Source organism: Ciconia boyciana, chromosome 2 (genome assembly GCF_034638445.1).
Source record: "Ciconia boyciana chromosome 2, ASM3463844v1, whole genome shotgun sequence".
Classification (NCBI taxonomy): Eukaryota; Metazoa; Chordata; class Aves; order Ciconiiformes; family Ciconiidae; genus Ciconia; species Ciconia boyciana.
Window position 1 is genome coordinate 113,765,881 of NC_132935.1, and position 20,258 is coordinate 113,786,138.

General features: G+C 42.6%; 1 protein-coding gene across 2 annotated transcripts; it reads left to right on the forward strand.

The window, feature by feature from the left end:
- Positions 1-1,119: 1,119 nt before the first annotated feature.
- PPP1R17 (protein phosphatase 1 regulatory subunit 17) lies at positions 1,120-20,258 on the forward strand. 2 transcript variants are annotated; one of them, XM_072853612.1, is made up of 6 exons: positions 1,120-1,381; positions 8,079-8,191; positions 10,040-10,192; positions 11,672-11,833; positions 18,815-18,889; positions 20,134-20,258. In XM_072853612.1, the coding sequence occupies exons 2-6, from the start codon at positions 8,110-8,112 to the stop codon at positions 20,139-20,141; spliced, it is 480 nt and encodes a 159-aa protein (XP_072709713.1). In that variant the 5' UTR covers positions 1,120-1,381; positions 8,079-8,109; the 3' UTR covers positions 20,142-20,258. The 2 variants fall into 2 exon arrangements, with proteins under 2 accessions (XP_072709713.1, XP_072709714.1); XM_072853613.1 differs by having other exon boundaries at positions 18,815-20,238.

Consider the following 20,258-nt stretch of genomic DNA (forward strand, 5'->3'; position numbering starts at 1 on the left):
GCAGTTTGGGGGTTGTGTGGTTTGGAGGAGTTTTGGGTTGGTGGTTTTTTTTTTTCTCCAGTTAGAAATCTTAATCTTGCCAAAAAATTCTTAGTGTACTTTACTAAGGAGCCTATGCTCCATTTTTTCAGGAACTATTTAAGTTTATGAGCTTGCTTTTAAAAAATGGGTCTTTGAGACATCTAATCACACAAAACTTACACTGCGAGGTAATGAATGTGCTTGTCTCTCCCAGACATCGATGGGGAAAGCTCACAGTGCTTCCAGGTGGGGCCTTTAGAGCATTTAACGTGCTTGGCACTTTGCAGAACTGCACCTGAAACATACAGAATCTGAGGGTGCCGCACAGTTTGCAGGGCTGGGAATTAGCACTTTGCCCCTTTGGGCCTTCTGTACAATTTATTATTTATGAAAGAAACCCTGACATTTAAAGTACGCAGTGCACGCCAGTGCTGTTGAACTGCAGTCGTTGAGTGGGGGAGAAGAGAAGGAGGAGATAACCGCAACTGTGAGCAGTCGCAGTTTTTAAAGATGTTTTAATAAAAGGGCATAGACAAAGGCATTTTTGTTGCAAGTGAATACTAAGAGAAGGGGCAGTGCACAGTCCCACCACTGAGTAGAGTGTTCCTCCCAGAGCTTTTCCAACATCAGGCATGTTTGTATATTTTTCCCTCACTTGAAATAACAGCTCCATCCAAAGGCACGGGCTAAAATAGGAGAGCCTGGTCTCTACTGGCAAACAACTGGCAGCCACAGAAGACTCCCTGCCTGGCCCCATAAATACCACGCTTGTATAACTAGTTGTGGCCAGATACGTACACAGACACCGCAGTCATCGCTGAACCTCAGCTCTGGAGACGGTGTCCATCACTTTTAGTGCTGCTCCTAGACACGTGCCCTGCCTCCTCGCTCCGCTGTTATCCTCAGCTCTCCCCTGGGTCCCAGACGGCATCAGCCTCGCTCCCTCCCCTTGCCATTTTCCTTGCGCCTCTTGACTCGGCGGCTGCAGCTCGCCTTTTGGCTCCCTTTGCCGAAGCTTCCGCGTCCTCCCCTGCTCCTCTGCGAGCAGCAGCACCTGCGGCTCGCGGTCGCCTGTCAGGAAAGATGCCTTCGCCTTGAGGCGCTGCCGGTCGCCCCCATCCTGTGCCCTCTCCTTCGGCCTCAGCAACTCGCCGAAGAGGAAGGCAGCACGGTGAAAGCCGGCTGGCGGGCAGCGGAGCGGGGATGCTGTTCCCCAGCCCCCCGGAGGACGCCTGAGCGCCGCGTTGCCATAGCGACGGCTCCCTAGATAAGGCGGGCGGGAGCGCCGGCTGCAGCCCCAGCCCGGGAAGGTCCCGCTCCAGCGAGCCTCGACGCCCCATCGCACCCCTCGCACCGCTTCGTAAGTACTTCATCCACACGCTTCCCTCCCGCCTGGGTGGCTACTTGCTTTGCTCTTTCTTTTTCTTTTTTTTTTTTTTTCCTTTAGCAGCCATCACCAGCAAGGCAAGTCGCCCTGTTACCCCCCCGTGGGGACTAGCAGGCAAGCCCGGGGTCCCCGCTCTGCGAGGAGCGGGCTGGGGATGGTCCCATGCGGGGAAAGTTGGGGTGCGACCACACCGAGGCTGGAATGCGCGGGGTGGGGTCGTGGGGAGGAGAGTGCTTTAGGGGCAACGGCTTCAACTAACTCTAACTGCTGGGAGAGGTCCCAAGCGGATAATGCAAGCCAGCAGAGTGGGAACTGGTATCAGGACTTCTTATCCCACCACAAAGGGCTGGCATGTGCAAGGGTTAGTTTGTACCTCAAGGAAATAATTAAGGAAGACTTTGTATTTTTTATTATCTCCAAAGACAAAAACTTTCTGACCAGAACCTGCGCAAAAGTATCTTGCGTTTTTTTTTCCATTGACCAAAGTTTAACTGTTGGGATTTTTTTTTTTTCTTTTTTACAAGTTTATGGGAGGTAGTAGGAGTCAGCCCACAGCCCAACCTGGGTGTTGAACTAGCCCCCCAAAGCGCACTGTCCGTGAGAGGAATCTGCTCCCAGACAATTCTGTGGGATTTCTGCATCCATACAATTATTGGCAGCAAAAGTTTTGGGTGGAGGGCGACACCAGGATCAGGCTTTCAAATACTTAAGTGTTTCCTAAGAAGTTTTAGGTATGCTTTAGAAAAATCAAAATCTGACTAATCTGACAAGAATGCCTGGAGAGAGCAGCCTAGTGCCCCAATAACTGAAGAAGAAACTCTGTGCAGTAGCATGAGGGTGTCTTCCATGCCCAGGAAGACGTCCAATAGAGTAATGTTAAACATATAGTAAAACTCATAATGAAACACTTGGAATGCAAAGCAGGAACACCCAGACTTTCTACTTTTAGGGCATCTATTTTCTACTCTGACTGCAGTAGATGGGTTGCCTTGCTTTATTCACAAGATTTGCCCAGGAAGCAATTGTGGCAGGGCTAGGATAGGACCTGGGTATGGGTGAGGGTGCATATTTGCTGGTAAAGGAGCCAAGGCTGCCTGCTGAGTGCAGGTGGAAGGAGCCAAAGGCAGCCAGGTGTGGTACCATTCCCCTTGGCCCCTGAGCTGTTTCAGATGAGCTTGGTGTTGGGAAGGTGAGTGCAAGATGACTATTTCCAGATGATAGTATCTTATTCCTTCTTTACACACTTGTAAATGACTTCATGCAAATAAGGAGCCTACTCACACTATAGCACCCTGCAGAGGGCATGTGACAGAAGGAAGGACAGGTCTGTCTTTGCCTCCCACGTAGGTTTGGGGAGGGAAGAGAAGAACAGGTAAGGAGGCTGGGAGCCTGCCTGTCCCTCCTTGCTCATGTGCTCATTGCAACCAGACAGAGAGGGGGAAAGCAATTAAAAATAATTTAATAATCAAAACCTGTCAGGAGGTCGTAAGTGTGTGCGTGGTGGGAGGAGACCCACCAATCTTCAAGGGCAAACCCTGATGCCTGCGCAGCTCTTCGGGCAGGGTAGCGAAGTGCTGCCCTTGGTGCAGGCTGGACTACATGTAGCTGTTGCAGTCCAACCTCTGCCTCGTGTCTGCCTGCGGCAGCACACTGTAAGATATTCCCACTTGTTCCCATTTCCAACCATTGAGTGCATCAGCGGCAGCAGACCCTGCCTATGGGAATGTGGACAAGCACATGTGCATGCTGTCCCACCTCGGGGCCCTAGTTGCCTCTGTTTCTGCTCTTGAACTCTCCTTCTCTCAGCTCATGGCAAAAATATGTTCTTGCGAAGTGCTCTGGGTCCAGGAGAAGATAGGTACAGTGTCATACAGGCTTCTGTGGCAACATTATTATCAACCTACTAAAATAAATACTCAGTAAATTCAGATTGCCTGCTGCCACCCAACAAGGATGCTGTCAAGAGTATTTTTATTTATGTAGCACCCATGTCAACATGCCAATGGTTTCTTTAATGATTATGCACATCCTGCAAACTAGTGCATGTTTTTTGTGGAAACAAAACAATTCCCCCCCTGAAAAAAAAGCCCAACAACAACAAATAATCCATGTACTTGTGGACAACACCACATGGTCTACTGAAGTCCTCAGAAGCACAGTTTGTGGAAACCTTACAAAGAGTCAGTTCAAAAATTCTAAGTATTCAATACACAAGGAAACGACATGCAGGTGTAACAAGTCATGCCCTTAATGTACAATGGTGAGGACTATTGACATCGATGCCCACTTAGCCCCTGTAAACTTTGATAAGAATTGCATATCAGAAATTCATTTCTCCATCTTATAGGTAAGAATGATCGCCTACTGATGACTCATTTGAGAACTGCATTGTCCCTTGAGACTGGATACAAATATCCACAGGTACCTAATTTCCATGTAGCTGCATAGCACCTACAACTATTCAAACTCTAGGAGAAGGCAAGAAATGGAGATTTAACTTTCCCCTATCGAAAGCCATTTCTGTGCCTAGTTCAGAATCAAATGAAAAAAGTCCAGTTCTTCAGTTTTGTTCTCAAAGCTTTAGTTTTCTATCTTACAAGGCAGGTTTTTCTCATGAAATTTAATTTCAAGTTAGTTTAAATGTCACATGATCAGATGGCCTCAAAAGATTTACATCATTTTGGTAGAAATGTGTGGGAGTAGCTTTGCTGAGTATTTCCTAAGCTCTAGCCTGATTACTTGCGACAAATACCTACATTAAACCAACTGCGCATTAAAATAGTAAACCAAAACTGGTTTCTTTGTCTGTCTCTAGGCAAAATATTTTTACCTAATTGAAGCCTGGAACTGATTGCATTGGTGGACTTTTTGATGGAGACCCACAATTTAAGCAAAGAAAGGAATCCTATTATTTGCATGCATTTGTGTGTTTTAAGACTATGTTAGTGAGTGGTAGGAGCTGTACATCTCCTTTCTCTGGACAGCTTTATCTGGGCACTTTAATCAAGCATATACAGCAACTGAGAATTCTGAAAAAAAATTCAGAATGTGCTTTAAGCTCCCTAGAAATCCAAAGCTGATACCCAGAAAGTGAAAAGTTCAGATACTGGTCATCTGAATCACCATCTCTTACAAGTGTGTATGCCCAAAGGAGTCCTGCTGTTATATGACAGTGACTCAGCATGAGAGCTCATCCACGAGGCTGAAGTAGCTTTTACTCATACCTGCACTTTTCAGTCTGCCTTATCATTCCTGCTCTTCTCTGTCTGTAAGTAGAGCCAATTCTATTGAATGCTGAATGTTTTTACAAGGAGCAAATGCAAAACTATGTAGGCAAAGCCAGAACTTATCTCAACCTTTAGGGAAGCATTTAAGGTGTCTCTATCAGCTCTGTCTTTTCCCAAAAGTAAGAGACTCGGGTGACTCCTTTAGGCGCATATCTCTGCAGGGGGGTGGTACAGCCTAGCTGCATTGTACCAACTCTCAAGCTAAATGACTATTGAATCCTAATTCATATGGAAAAATCTATATGCATTTCAGGAAGTGTCTCCTGCTGAGTGTGATTTAGAGCTCCACTGTAACCATTACAGTTGCACAAAGGATGAATGCGGATCATTATATCAAGAGATATAACAGAGTGCAAGAAAAAAAACCACCTTAGTCCATCATGTAAATAGCAAGCATTGCCGACCAAGGTGACTGACAGCAGCAAAAAGCGCAAACCATGCTAGCATGAAGGCTGCTAGGACAAGAGTTGCACTTAACACACGAAAATCCGAGATTGTGCTTCCATTTGTAAAGGCATATTAATGACTTCATACAGTCCCCATAGCTGTCTTCCTTCCCATGTAAAACGTTACTAGGGAATCTGTTTCTTTAGTGGTGGGAATTGATTTTAGTGGTTTGGGAAAGCACCATTACAATGCTCACATACATCACCTCTCCTTTGAACGACAGCTCTGTGTGTAATGCACAGCGACAGGATGTAACAGCACTCACAGGTTCACACATCATATGCAATGTATATACGCCCAAGATCCCAAAACTCATGATACATTTTGGTAATCTTTCTCTTTTTATTCTTTTGTCACACAGACTGTCACAATGTGCAGTGTGGAAACACTTTTGTAAGCAAGGCAATGCTGGTTGTAGGGCAAAGTTTAAAAAAAAAAAAAGGTGGGGTGTCAGATGTTAGGCTGTAAAGCCATATTTTAAAGCACTGAAGATGCCAAGGGCTGGGCATCTGTGACTATGAAAATGTGAAGACAGATCTAAGAGATTTATTTTAGAATACTATTTTTCAAATTACTGTATTAAGAAAAAATAATTAAGGAAGTCTCTCATAATCTGCATATACCAATCCTACATTAAGTCTCTTTACAAGTTTCTTAATTTACAAGTCTCTTACATTGTCTCTTAATTTTTATTAGGTGAAACAACTCAATGAAACAACTTAGTGAAATCAAACTAAAGTTAATCATATTTTAGAAGGCATTTCCAGTCAGTATAATTTACTATCAATTTTTACTATCTATCCCCAGCTTTTTTGCCTCCAGACCTGTTCAAAAAAAGTCCATAGTGTCTGAAATAATATCCCTGATTTTACTGAAAACTTTCTAAACAGAGTACCCTTCAGAAAAGAAAATTTTCCCTACAATCACAATAGTTAGCCAGCGTGCCCTAATCAAATCCAATAAAATCAAATGGCATTGAAGAAAAAAAACCCTCCCTCAAATCACAAAATGCAGTGTGAGCCTTCATATGGCCAGATAGTAAGTTTTTGTTTTAAATAAAATTATGACTGCTTCATTTTAAGCCATAGCTATAGCTTATTTATACAGTGGATAAACAGAGCAACCATACCATCCTAAGGTGCATTCAAAGATTTCTTTAAGCAGGGTCTTCCCAAGTGGAACACTATTTTTTTCTGTAAATGCAAATGAAGTCTCCAGGCAGTATAATCCTTTAGTACAGGTGTGAGGCTGGACTGGGACAGTTCTGCAGTGAACAGCCAGAGGTCAAACCCTGTATCCGGGCCTGATTCAGTAAGGTATTTAAGAATTTGTAGAATTTTACAAATTTTTGTGGATTTTGAATCCTGAAGCGTATGGGAGTTAATCCCATATGTACATTATGAGTCAATGTTCCTGACCTTTATTACTGTCAGCCAGTGTTGCTCCACTTACTTTGAAGTCACTGGAGTTTAGGACATGTTTTTCCATCCCCTGAAGAATTAGCTCAGTGCATGATTATGAGTGCGACCTTTCATATTTTGTTTGGCAAATATTTATGTGACTGGATTTTGCTTGAGGATTAATTTTTCTTTATATAGACACAAGTTTAGTCATAGGAATGATGTTAACTCCCTTACTGTTCTGTTTCTTGTTGACAAACAACCACTGCAATTTACAGACAAATAATATAGGTAATTTCTTTACCTCCAGCAAGATAAAAACAAACTCCAACAGTACAGTCTCCTGTTTCCCAGCCTCCTTTTCACTGTTTTTCTCCAACTGCCTTTTCTTTCACCTTTGTCTTTTATTTACCTTTCCTTCTCCACCTCCCCTTCCTTCCTCTGTTTCTTCCCAATTCCTCCTGTCTTTCTTCTACTATTCATGTTGTCTCATGTTTTTTGACTCTTCCTTGTTGCCTTCCTCCTCCCTACAAGGAATTCACTGTCTGCTCTTGTTCCCTGAAAATGGAGAACAGAGGTTGTAAGAAACTATCACAGCTGTGCTGGCTGAAGGGAGATACCCAGATCACTCAGACTGCATCTTCAGGTTGAAGGTTTTTTCCTTTAACATTGCTCTCTCATTCTGATGGGTTTCTGCCAAGCAACCATAGAAATGATCAGCAGTAAAAAATGGTCTGATTTCCTTCTTCCTGTGATGGCATTTGGGGTGGTCCCAGAGTGAGCGAGTCCAGGATCAAATCTCAGCTTGGGGGATGCTGGAGGAGCTCAGGTAGGAGGCTGGGCTCCAGCACCTCCTGCAGTTGTGAGTAAAGGGGGATAAACCAGCCAAAACAGAAATCCAGTGAGACCTACAGAGCACGGGCGCTTAAGCAGCTTTGTGAAATGGGTTCCCATGCTCTTACCAAGGTGATGAGTAAGTCTGCTTCATGCTGGCTTTTGGGTCTGTGGGCACTGGCCATTTTTCAGAGGCAGGACTCACACCTGGGTCTTCAGGGGTATCCAAGCCCTCTTAGAGGAGCTGGACTTGTAAGACTAACTCAATGGCATTTGTAATTAAAGTTAGATTGTATGATAAACACCAAATATGATCTTTAGTTTACAGTTGAGAAAAAATGGAGAAGAAAACCAGAACAAATCATAGAACAAATCATCCTATTTCCTAGCATTTACTTTGTGTATTTGATAGCACTTTCTGGATGATCAAAGTCAGTATTCTTCTGTAGAGCCAATGTATTTCCCGTGCTAGTGTGGGTTGCTTCAGCAAGGTAGGTGGAAAAATGGGATATTGCCTGTGTAACCAAGGCAGTGAATAAATGCATGTCTTAGCATGCGTGAGCAAAATCAATCCAGCAGACTGCATGACAGAGAGCAGCTGGAAGACAAGAACTTCTCATGACCTGGCTAGCAAGTGGATTTATAACACTGATATCTCTGGTTTATGTCATGCTGCTGCTTTTTTTTTTTTTTTGTGTGTAGTAGCTTCAAAGGGGGAGAAAAGCCTATTTCAATGATGTCAACAGAATGTGTTCAGCCACTTGATATCCCAGAAGACAGACTGGACAAGCGAGAGTCACACTGTAACCATTTAGGTAAGTGTTATTAGATGATGTCATTGCAGTAATTAGAGAGGTGCTGTCTTCACATCATTAGGTCCTGTCCAGTGCCCGTTTTTCCCCTCCAGCAACACAACTGAGCCCTCATGAAACCCGATAGATTACACCTTCTGCTGACACTTCTGATGCCAGATGGAAAGGCAAAGAGTGTTTTTCCTGCATATAAATATTAGCCGAAGCTGTAGAGCGAAGTTAATTAAAGAGGAGAAAGGAAAAGAGTCATTGTCCTTTTCCGTGGTAGAAAAAGGAGAGCAGTTTCATCATTTATACCACAATAAACTGAAAGCTAGGATATAACTGAGCCTTCCCTGAACACATTTTCCATATGCAATTTCGGTAAAAGATTTCAAACACTCCTTTTGCCTCCACTGGGGCGGCTTTCTGAATACTTTTTCTCCTTCATCGTCAATCTGTTTCCTCTCTTGAACCTATTTCATACATAACTTTTGCACTGAGAGTACCAGAGGCATCTTTGCTCCACCACACTCCTAAATACCAGACTTCATACTTGATAGATGTGCTTTTTGCATATTCATGGTCTTTGCCTCTGCTTCAAATGCTATTACTTCACTCCTGCCTTGCAAAATTGTCATGAAGATTTAGCAACCCAGAAACAAAAAACTATTTGCTCGTTGTTACCCTTGTGATGACAATAATGAAACACAAATGCAATTTCACTTGCTTGTCAAAAAAAAGTGTCTCACTGCAGGCAAGCACAATTTTATAAACTTTGTTTATCTGGGCTGCAAGGAAGGTATCCTAGTTCTGCCTCTGACACACAGCATTTCTAGCCAAAGGCACCACTTTTACAACTGCTGGCATACCAAACATAATTGTTCCATAAAATTACTTATTTAAAGAAGTACAGAACATGTCCCATTCTACAGTCGTGAAACTGAGGCAGCAGGAGGTTAAATGAGCTCATTAGAACCACACAGGAAGCCTGTGAGGGCCAGAAAAAGATCCCACATCTTCCAGGGACTTCACCTAGAGATCGTCCTTCCCATGTCTACCCACAGGCTCGCAGAAGTATGGCTGCCTCAACTAGTGTGAGAGAGCCTGGAACAAAGTCCTGTTGCACCCAAGCCTGCAGACAGGGGTTGGATGTGGGTAGGGGACCCTGCTGAAGCCAGACAAGGAACTTTTAAGAAATCAAAGCATTGGTTTGCATGATGATGCTAATGATAGGCTAGATTCAATATTTTCAGCTTGCATAAGCACCCAGAAATGTAGATCCTTGCAGAAAAACTGTGCTGACCATCTTAGTCATCTGAGTCAAGGCTTGCTTTAAGAGAAAACCAAAAATTCACTGTAATGTTATGTAAATTAAAAGCGAATACCGACTGCTCAGCGGCTCTGGAAATAAAGCCAGCTCTTGAAGGGAACAATATGCTGGCTTGGTTTACCAATACCTCAGGCTGATCCCACACACATAAATCTTTCCCTCACAAAAGTGCCCTTGTAACGCTTGAAGACAGCCTGCACAGTTAGCGCTGGATGAAACAGGGATGGCCATGGGACTGCTGTAGATGATGGTGCAGCCTTCCCTCTGCCATATAACACACAGCTGCCCACAACTCTATGCCTCTGCTTTATGTCTACCACCTACAAAGCAGAAGGACCACCTAAGTCACTTGACTCCCATGTGGTATGGCACAGAGGCCTCTTGTACTGACTTTCCATTTAAGAGATGTTTCTCCACAGGCGTTTTAATCTACTTGGATGAAAGCAGTAATATTAAAGATTTTCTTTTCACCATCTGGTTTATTATTTCCCCTCAGTTTCTATTTCTATTCATCTGTTTTGTTTTTTTTTTTCCTGCAGAAGATCTTTCAGAGCAGCTGATTAAGAGTTGTGACCTCAAAAAGAAACCAAGAAAAGGTAAAACCATCCAGGCTTCCCAAAACACTGAACAGGAGCAAAAAAAGCCAAGGAGAAAAGATACACCAGCTTTACACGCCCCACCACCCCTAACAGGTGAGCAATACGTCTCTCGACTTTGAAATCCCAGTTCAGCTCAGGGGCCTGCATCTGGGCAAAGGTCCAGAGACCCCTCATTCACTTATGTCCCCTTGGAGGCGAGCAAGAACGCAGCTCCATGCCATGTGCACCTGGGAAGGCAGGCAAACAGAGAGGCTGACTTTCTCAAAGGCATTCCTTGTTAGACGAAGCGTTTTCTCACAGGGTCTGGGAATACCAAGGTAAGTGGGTGCGTGCTCCTGAAAAACATGCTCCCTTGGAGCTCATAGTCTTACTGCCTTTACATGAGAAATTATATGTGCTTATCTCTAGCTGCTGAGCCATGCTAGATGCTCAGATTCAACCTGGTCCAAAATGAAAAAGGATCCAGTTCAGCCCCTGCACTTTCTTGTGCAACTCGTACCCAGCGCTCAAGGGGAGGCTGAACAGGAGTAAGGCTGGGGGAAGATGGGAGAGGCACACAAGCCGGCTGCGGGTTGCTCCTCCTGGAAATCGTAGGGCTTTTGTGCTTATGGGGACTCTGGCAAAGGGCGGGTGTTTTGGGAAGCCAGGAACCACTGCAGCAACAAAGGGGCTCCTTGTAGGATGCTCCCTGCTGCTGTGCATCTACAGACCTCTGAACTTCAAGAGCCAAATGCCACCAATCTGTGGAAGGGAAGAATGAGCAGGAGACTGCCACTGAAACCTGACGATCTTCCAAGATCAGCAGTGGGAATAAATGTTTGTTGCTTCTCTCTGCTAACAAGGACTCCTTGTTGTGCTCTCCTGGGAGACAGCTGTGCTCTCGTATCCACTGCATTGAGTTCTTCTTCCCATGCTGCACATACACAGAGGAGCTAGACAGTAACTACTTGCACTAACCCTGCATACCCACAACAATTCACCAGGCCAAAAACAAGCAGTTGGGATTTTCCAGTATTTGTAATCCAGATACTGAACTCAGCATGTTTGACTCTGTTCAGCTCTCATGTATATCTGCCCCTCAGCAATTCTCTCTTAGGGAAGAGTGGCTCAAAGGCTGGAGAGGTGTGTTTTGTGCCCACAGTAGTCATATCATAAAGAAAATCGAGCTTCACTAGTTAAAATAGGCCATTTCTGTGTGCTCATATTGCCCTCAAGCAGAGGCCTGAACATCTGTATGATTAAACTACTTTGGTAAGATGTTTAAGCTTCTTGAATAGAAGATTGTGCTGATCTTTACCATGATTTCTAATAGGCTGCAGTTTAGTCCATTAAGTACAACCAGAAACCAGGTGGCCTGATGGCATCACTGTATAGCCTATGGGATATAATCGACTTGGAGGAAACGTATACCATTGCAAAACCTGAAGAGTAGGTACACCATGCAGAACAGATCATCCACTCATGCAGCCGTACTTCAGAGTAATCATTGGGAAAGTTACACAGGTGCAAATTTCTTCGATGTGAACAAGGCCGAAGTGGCATTTTCTTTTTTTTTTTTTTTCTTGCCTGCAGGCTTACTTTCAGACTTTTCTGATAATCTGCTGAAAAGATATGGTATCACAGAGAAGCCACAGAGAGAAAGAGTGAGTTCAGGCTCTCAGATCACCGAACTGGAGCAGAAAAAGCCCAGGAGAAAAGATACACCTGCAATACACATCCCACCCTTGATAATAGGTAAGAAACATACTTAGGTAAAGGTGCTCTAAAGAAGAAGCAAAACATGGCTACTGTCAGAGGTATGCTTGGGAGGAGGCTGGAAGGAGGTGGTTCTGTCCAGTGTACTTGGCAGTTCCTGCTGAACTGGACCTATTTGGTCAAAGTATCTAATAGCAGTGGTGGCTCATGGAAAGTCTTTTCCATATTCCCTACTCATGCTTTTGGGATAGAAGGGAAGGGGAGTAAGAGAAGACATTAGGTCACTTGATTATCTCTTGCAAACATGATCCTGCTTTTGTGAAAGATCAACTACTGCCCTGCTTTTCAAATTGAGCACATGCAAATTTTTAGGTCACCAGCACTAACATAGCTCACACTGCCTCAAACAACCTGGAGCAAAGCTGTCCTGATTAACCTCCTCTTAACTCCACAGTCCCTAACATGCACTGAGGAAACCAAGCTGTGATGAACTTCTTGTTAACAGCACCTTAAAGACAGTTCTGTGCTTCTGGCATAATACGCAGTGCAGCAGCTAATTTGCTTGGTGACCATATGAAGTCATCCAGCCATGTTTTGGTCCTAAGACCCTTTGTTTGTTGCATTTCCCACATTCCTCTATCACAGAAGAGCGTCAATTCATCAATATTTCTGAAGGTCTTTGAAGATGTAAAGCACTGTGTAAATGTTAATTACTAGTGCTAGCTAGGGATGCAGGAACTAGTGCAAGTTTGTATGTTATGCACTAGCCCTTTCCAGATCACAGGATGGGGCAAAAAAATGAATTAACTAATGAACAAATGAATGAACAAAAACCAAACAAAGAAACCCCAGATCCAAAACTAGTGCCAAAACTGGAAAACACTGTTCCCTTAGGAACCTCTTTTATGAACCAGTTCTACTGTGGACTGGCACTACTGAGCAGTGGGACACACTAAATGAAGAGGTCCTGAGACAGACACGTTGGCCCTGAGTGACTAAGCAACAGCTCAGTACATCAAGCACTGAGTTTCAGGTACACTTTGAATGGAATTTTGTGTACACCTAATAATTATAAGGTGTGCAAATGGCTTCATTAATCCAAACAGGCATCCATATTTGTAGACATCCCCTTTCTTTGCGAATCTGAGCCTTCATAACTGACTTAAACATGTGTAAGAATTTTTGTTTAATCAGTATGCGGCTCCCAAAAGCAGAGAGGAATATGACTAAGTTTGCAAGGATCATAGCAGCAAGCATGCATACTAGTGCCTTGCATATTGATCTGCCTAAGGAAAATACATTTATTCATTCATTGAATTCAAGCATCCCAATGTCTTGCAGCATCAGAGCTGCTGTGAGTGAGTCACTGGAAACCTGGTCCAATCATTTGCTGAGGGAAATGAAATCTATCATACAACTTCTGAGCCCAACTGCAAATGCTCCACTTTGAAATATTTGATATAGACCACTGATAATGAACTGCTCATATAATTGCTGTAGGAAATTACCCAGCAAATTACCTGGAATTCCACATGACAAATAAATTAGGTGGGAAAAAAATCATAGTCTTTTAGGGACTGATTCAGAAACAGAAGCAGAGGCAAAATATATCAAACCATTTGTAATAGATATTAGTCCTGTGTATTATACTTGAAGCCTACCCTTCCCGTGGACCTTGGAGGAGAGATAAGACATTATTTTGGTCAGTGCAAAAACACTCCCAAGAAAAGTTGCCTTTGGCCATTTGTAGCACCTTTGAAGATGCTGTATGTCCTTTGCACTTCAGGGAATATGCAGAGAAGGAGAATCTGAAAGAGAATCAGATTTGATAGAAATCAAAGACGAAATGTGTGACAGTGAAGCCAAGAAGTTTGACTGGTTTAAATGTAATTGCTAGCTAAAAGGATGCAGCAAGGGTGAGTTATTTCCTTAACCTGTCTCAACAATGCTCTGGTTGGATTAGCATCTAGTCACTTATTACTTCATGTTTCTACCCCAGCTTTAACTAGCTCAAGTAGGCACTTAAGAGAGAAATAAGAATCATTTTAAGGCCCTTCACCTCCTGCCTCCCATGAAGACTTCCTCTTTAACTTTTAATAATTTTCAAAACAAAAAGAAGCTAATACAAGTTATGTGGTAACAGAAACATGTTATAATCCCCAAATGATTTGGTAATCAAAAAACTCAAAAGGGAAGAGCACAAAAAAGAAAAGTGCAGTAACCTTCAAACGTGTGACAAAATTCAAACTGTGTGCATTTGCTGTTGGAAAAATGATAGAAACTAATGCATTTTTCAGTTGTTTTCAGTTCCACCTCCAATGACACTTTCTTGCCTACTGGTGAAGCCACCTTCCAGCACTGAGCATGGATTCAGAGCAGCCTGCTAGCTGCTGCCTCTCCCTGCAGACAGCTTTTCCAGATCCTGTATTCTGGGCCCATTTTCTAGCAACTGACTGCCTGTGGCAGACTTGTGTCTGTATCAGGGTCAAAGTAGCCTATGTGGTTGAATGCCTGAATTTCATTCCCTCCCTACTCTAAGGGTGCATGTTTTCTTTTCAAGATACATACCAACATACGGTGTTCTGCTGGTTGAAATTTGCCAGCACTGGCTCCATGGCTTGCTATGAAAAAGTGACTTATTGTGGCTGAGGGCTGGTCCAATATTTACTACTTGTTTACTTTCAGGGTTATCCCATCAGGTAGCAGACAGAGCACAAACAAACGGAGCTCTTGCAGAACTGCTGTGCAAAATAGAGCCTGAATTATAGACTCGGAGACCTGAGAAGCCCTGGCAGGGCTACATTCGCTAAATAAATATCGACAGACCTTTCTGTCCCTGTCTCCCTGTTACTGGCGTTGTTGTAGTAAGCAGCACACTCAGTGCCGTGTGTATCCCTTGTGACCTGCTAATGAGGATTGTCCCCATTTCTACCATTTCCCTTTCAGATCCCTCCCAAACGCCACTTCCAGATGCCAATTCAAAAAACTCCACTTAATTGTTTGTAATAACAGAGCTTAATTGCTAGATTATCTTTTTAAGCAGCTGTCCACACAAATAGCTTTGTTGTAAATGTAGATAAAAATGGCAGCTGTGTTATCTCTCTCCATTTTGACCAGCTGGTTATGAGCATTCTAGGATGAGGATGGTCCCTCTCCTTCTTGGGTGGCCAGAGAGGTTTTCTATGGCAAATAAAAGAAAGTAAAACAGACCATACAAAGTGATGAAAATCAATGTATCTACTGGACGGCACTTGATCCAAGTGAGAAGCGGAATCAGTTTTACACCTTGCAAACACCCAAGGGGGCTGCTAAATTAGGATCTGAATGTTACTATCTGCAGGAACCCATGGCTACCTGTTGTCTGCAGAAGGAGACTGAGGAAATCAGTCCTTAGCCAGCTTAAATGTCGAAGCCTAGGCATCACAAAACCCTCTTCTACAAGGGTCTGACTTCTAAATTTATTCAACCTTCAAACTCTTCCTGAAGTGGTGCAAATGACATTGTGTCATGAGCAGTGGTCTCCTCCAGTGGCCAGCTCCCCTTCAGTCAGCCAATACCTTGGCTTTCTGAAGGGATTAGACCAGAAGACAAAACATAACCACAATTCTAATGGTTTTTTTTTTTCCTCTTGTGTGACAGTAAGTGATTTGAATCTGATCCAAAGCCCGTACTCAGCTCTGGGACATGCTATTGCCATCCCCACTTAGCAATATATTCAATTACCTGAAGGATTTCTGAGAGCTCTTCAGGCCCATGCATTTGAGCAAGAATGTAAATACATGTGTAAATATGCGAACGCAGTTCCTGAAATGTGGCTGCTTAGGGTTTCTTAATCAGATCAGAGAAAACTAGTAAAACCACAGTTTCAAACCCTCGTTCTCCCGCATGCCCTAGAAAACTAGTTAAGGTAGCTCCTTTAGGATAACATCAGCTCCTCATTGAAAAATCTCTGAGTGATGCAGAAGTACAGCAGTTTAATGTCACCTCTTGCCCTTTTCCAGTGCAAGGGATGTGACTGGAGCACTCCAATACTCTTCCAACCCAGCTGCAGGAGTTGTCTGTAGGCACATAGACACACGGCACATGTCAAATAGAACTGCTGCCATCTTGGTGGTTTTCTGATTTACAGTCCAGGAGGAGTGGTTTAGATCTAGGTGGCACCTGGCAAATGGTTGATGTAAGCCAACTTCTTCTTCTGCCTGTGTTTGAGCTTCCTAACAGAAGCCCTCATGTCTCCGGGAGCCTTTGAGGTCCTACTCTCTAGCTAAAAATTGCAGATTGTTGGGAAAATATGGCTACATTGTACTTCTACGTTGCTTTCTTTAGTCAGATCCCTTGGCAGACATTAATAGAACAACCCACCAATCCTTAAAACAGATCTGCGGGATGAGCTGCATTTCATAATACACACAGCTGGGAAAACAGAGACAGGGAGGCTAAGTGATTTACTTAAACAGTAAACAGAGAAAGACTGACTCACAAATGTTCCCCAATTCCAACATCCTGCTCACTCCTTTAAACCCAGAATTTGCAAACCACATTCAGTAAAGCACACTTTCTCCACAAGTAATCAGTGGCATCGTATCAAAGACAAAAATCCTTTCCCTGTGTTACAGAAATAATTCTAGCTAAGACATCTCATTTGTATCCTCTTTCCACTGTTTTGCATTAAAAGGCCGATTTTAAAGGCATATAGTTAGTCTTTGAAGTTGCTGGCGGCCCATGGTCTGGAAAGTTAATAATCTGCAGCTGTAGGCTATGTCCTTCTCTGAGCTTTGAATCCTGAACTGTACTGGAAACTTTTGGAGTTCATCAGTCACCACTCATTGATAATGATGCATCATCTTGCTATTGATTGTGGTAAGCATCTGGTACGCTACTGATGTGGGTCCAGCTGAGAGCTGGGGACCTCTGCTTGGCTGCTGCTTTCCAGCTGTCTCTAGCATCTGCTCTAAAAAGGCTAGTTTATGTGCTATAACCAGGCCATCAGAATTACATAAACAAACATCTTCTCCTTCATCACTTCATAATTCGAATAAGAGAGCAGACATGATCATAAAGCACAGCGCAGCTTTATTTAGCTTACATTCCTGATCTCTTATTCCTGAGTTTACCCAAAAAATAGGCTAGCTGTCATCAAATGATCCATTGTAGCTTCACATCTGAAGCATATTTTAATTATGTTTTCCTCGTTCCTCAAATGCTTCATGAAGAAAAAACAACAAAACCCCACCCTCCCCTAAAAAAACCCACAACCCAAACCCCAAAGACAACAGAAAAAAAAATTGTCTGTATTTGTCCAAGTTGCCTATATGAATAGAAGTCTGGGTGGGGAACATTTACATCCACCTCCATAAAATGGTGCAAGTATTTGCAGTTAACAGTGGTGGTTACTCAACTGCTGCTTGAACAAATCAAGTCCTTTGTGTTTTGAAATAATTTCATTCATGCCTTGCAGTTTATCTCATGGTCTTCCTGAAAGCAGCTAGTTCACAAGAACTGCATATAAATGAAGCAGGAGCTAACTTAAATGAAGGGCAGGATAGGTTAATATTTTCATGAATTCATCACCTCTTGAAAAGACTCCAAAGTTGAAGAAAATCTTCCTGTGTGGTATTGCTCTATTTTCAGAGCTTGTCAAGACTGAAAGCTTTCTCTGTGAGAGGGCTTTCGATGCAGAAAGAAGCAAACCAGGTTGGTTTGACAGAACAACTCGGCTGGTTAGCACAGACTGAGAACAAACAGCAGGAGACTGAATTACGGAGAGATTTTGTTGGTCTTGACACAACGGTAACCCTCATCCTGTTTTTAGACTATGTTAACCTCCACACCAAGGAATGTGGGCATAAAATATATCTTACAGGTCACTTGCTTTTTACTGTGAACAGGCAAAACCAATACAATCTGTTAAAATAGGAGTCAAGAACATTTTCTATCTATCTAATGCATTGTCTTCTCTTCACTCAATTAATTTAATTTCTAATAAAGAGAGCAGTTACAGTAATTGTGATATCTTGATATCACATAAAAGCCTCAAGATCCATAAGGCATAGACTTACTGTTTTAAGTATGAGAGAAAGAGAAAGAGAGACAGAGAATGGGGGAGAGGCAGATATTTGTGGAAGGTATGATCCACAACCTATCTATACAATAGACAAGGACTTTGGAAGAAGGAAACACTTATATGTGGCAAGATGCTTCACATAGCATACCTACAGCTGATGAAAAGGTTTCTGGAATCCCCATGGTGTGCTCGAACTGTGAAATCAAATTCCTTTCAATATCATGTCATATTGCTCTTCGGTGCTTTCATGATAGGGATGAAGCTTTATTTTTCTTCTAGGATGGCTAGGCTTCAAAGGTTGTTAAGATCCCAAACCTCAGTAACTCATATACTGGCTCAAAGCCTTCAGTAACATACCTGAATGTTTTAACATTGATCTTAATCCAGTTGCTTTCACAATTTATTGATACTATATAATTTCAGTGGGGATGGCACTTGACATGTGGGTATTCTAACATTTGTCTCTTTCAGCATCTGCATTTGCAGAATCTAAGTAATATTACTGTATACATATAGAAAACAAGTATGCATACACATGTTCACATAAACTGACTCAGACACAAAGATCAATCACAGTATTTATTCCATCATGCAAACTCTTTCCCTTTTTTAGCTTCCCAAATCCATTTAACAAACAGGTTCCCAGAAGAAACTCCAGTGTCTCTTTTCACAGGTAGCAGAAATATGCTGGATTTAAGACTGCCTGATAAATTTAGCTAAAAATGCAGTGACCCAGTTCTAGTTCACTAAATATCAGGAGACTGATGTGCCAAAAATAAATGAGGAGTAACTCCCATGATGTTTGAAAATGATGTTAAGATCAATAAATTAGAGAGGACTGAAAGATTCTTCTTATCCTGATATTTTCTAAAGAAGTAATATTTTAAATCACTCCTTTTCTCTCTCTCTCCTTTTTCTTTTTTTTTTTTTTTTTTGTGTGTCCTTCTGTTTTTAAGGCACTAAGCTGCTTACAGAAGAAAAGCAAACAGTGATTATGGAAGATGAAGAAAAGGATGGAGACACAATCCCCAGTTAAGATTACAGTGATATTTCCAATAATGCAGTGTAAATAATTCTGGGTCATTCAAAGTGGCAGCACATAGAAAAAACAGTCCTTTCATTTTTATAAATAATAATTTTCTCAAGCATGCACTTGAATTTAAACTATCTTCAAGTGCTTATCTGCATCTCATGAAATCCCAGCAAGTATCATAGGAGATGATGACAGAAATGTCACTTACACGTGGGGTTGGAAGGATTCTCTTGGAAAAAAGAGAAAGCAGCTTCCCAGGATTTTTGTCAATGAGGAATCTACCTCAGATCAGATCTAGCTTTGTGCAGCCTGGTGATAAGGGTTAACACAAGGGACACCACCAATCCACTGTACCTGGCACTAGATACCGGAGCGGCTGGTAGCACAGGGCCGTAAAACATCAACTAATGATTCAAATTGCATTTTTCTCCTGACATTTCACCTCATTTGTCCAGCTTTCCTCTCTGGAATAACACTGACCGCAGTGCAAAGTCCCACGTGCAGAGCTGATGGGATAGATGGAGAGAGTGGGGGGGTGGGAATCAACTCTAGAGTCCCTGAAATGCAAAGCAAACATTTCCTCTGCCTGTATCTGCTCATGACTTGTATTTGTGAGGAGAAGAAGGTAGAGTTACTGTAGTACGAAGACTTACAGCTCGGGGCTGTCAACATTGACACATCAAACAGGACAGAGGGCAGAGCTCTCAGAAGAGAAACATACGGGAAGTGCAGCGCCTGCCTGTTACACCAGGGTAGACTATTGATTTTTTTTTTTCTTTCAAAGGTTTTATTCCTGGGTTGGTGAAAGATAAACTAGTTGGATAGTTGATCCTTTTACTCCATATTTTTTCTTTTGACATCTGCTTTTTAAACAGAGTCCTAGGTTGTCAGTTAGGTGGGGCTGTAAAGATTAGTAATCATAGCAGGAGAGTAAAAATTCAGTAAAAGGAATAACGTAACTCAATGGCAGACACATACTGCAAGGTGGAACAGCACCACGCTTTTTTTCAATAGTTTACCTCATTGATTCAATCAAGAATTGTTTTCACAGCCAGCTACAGCCTTCAGCATTTGTACAAACAGAGACGGGTACTTGTAGAATATTATATACAATAGGTAGAACTGGGTAGTTTTGTGCTTACCTTAATAGCTCTGTGCGCTAGATGGAGCAGCACTGCTAGCGGTTAAAGATTATCTAGCCTGGCAGACTGAACTCCATTATCTTTTTAACACCCTTAGCAGACAGCTGAGGAGCACACTAGTTTGGACTTCATTTGCCACAGTGACTGACCCAGCATCTTTCATGAGAATGCAGTCCATTCGCAGATACTCAGCTTCAAGATGTAATCAACAAGCTTATAATAAAT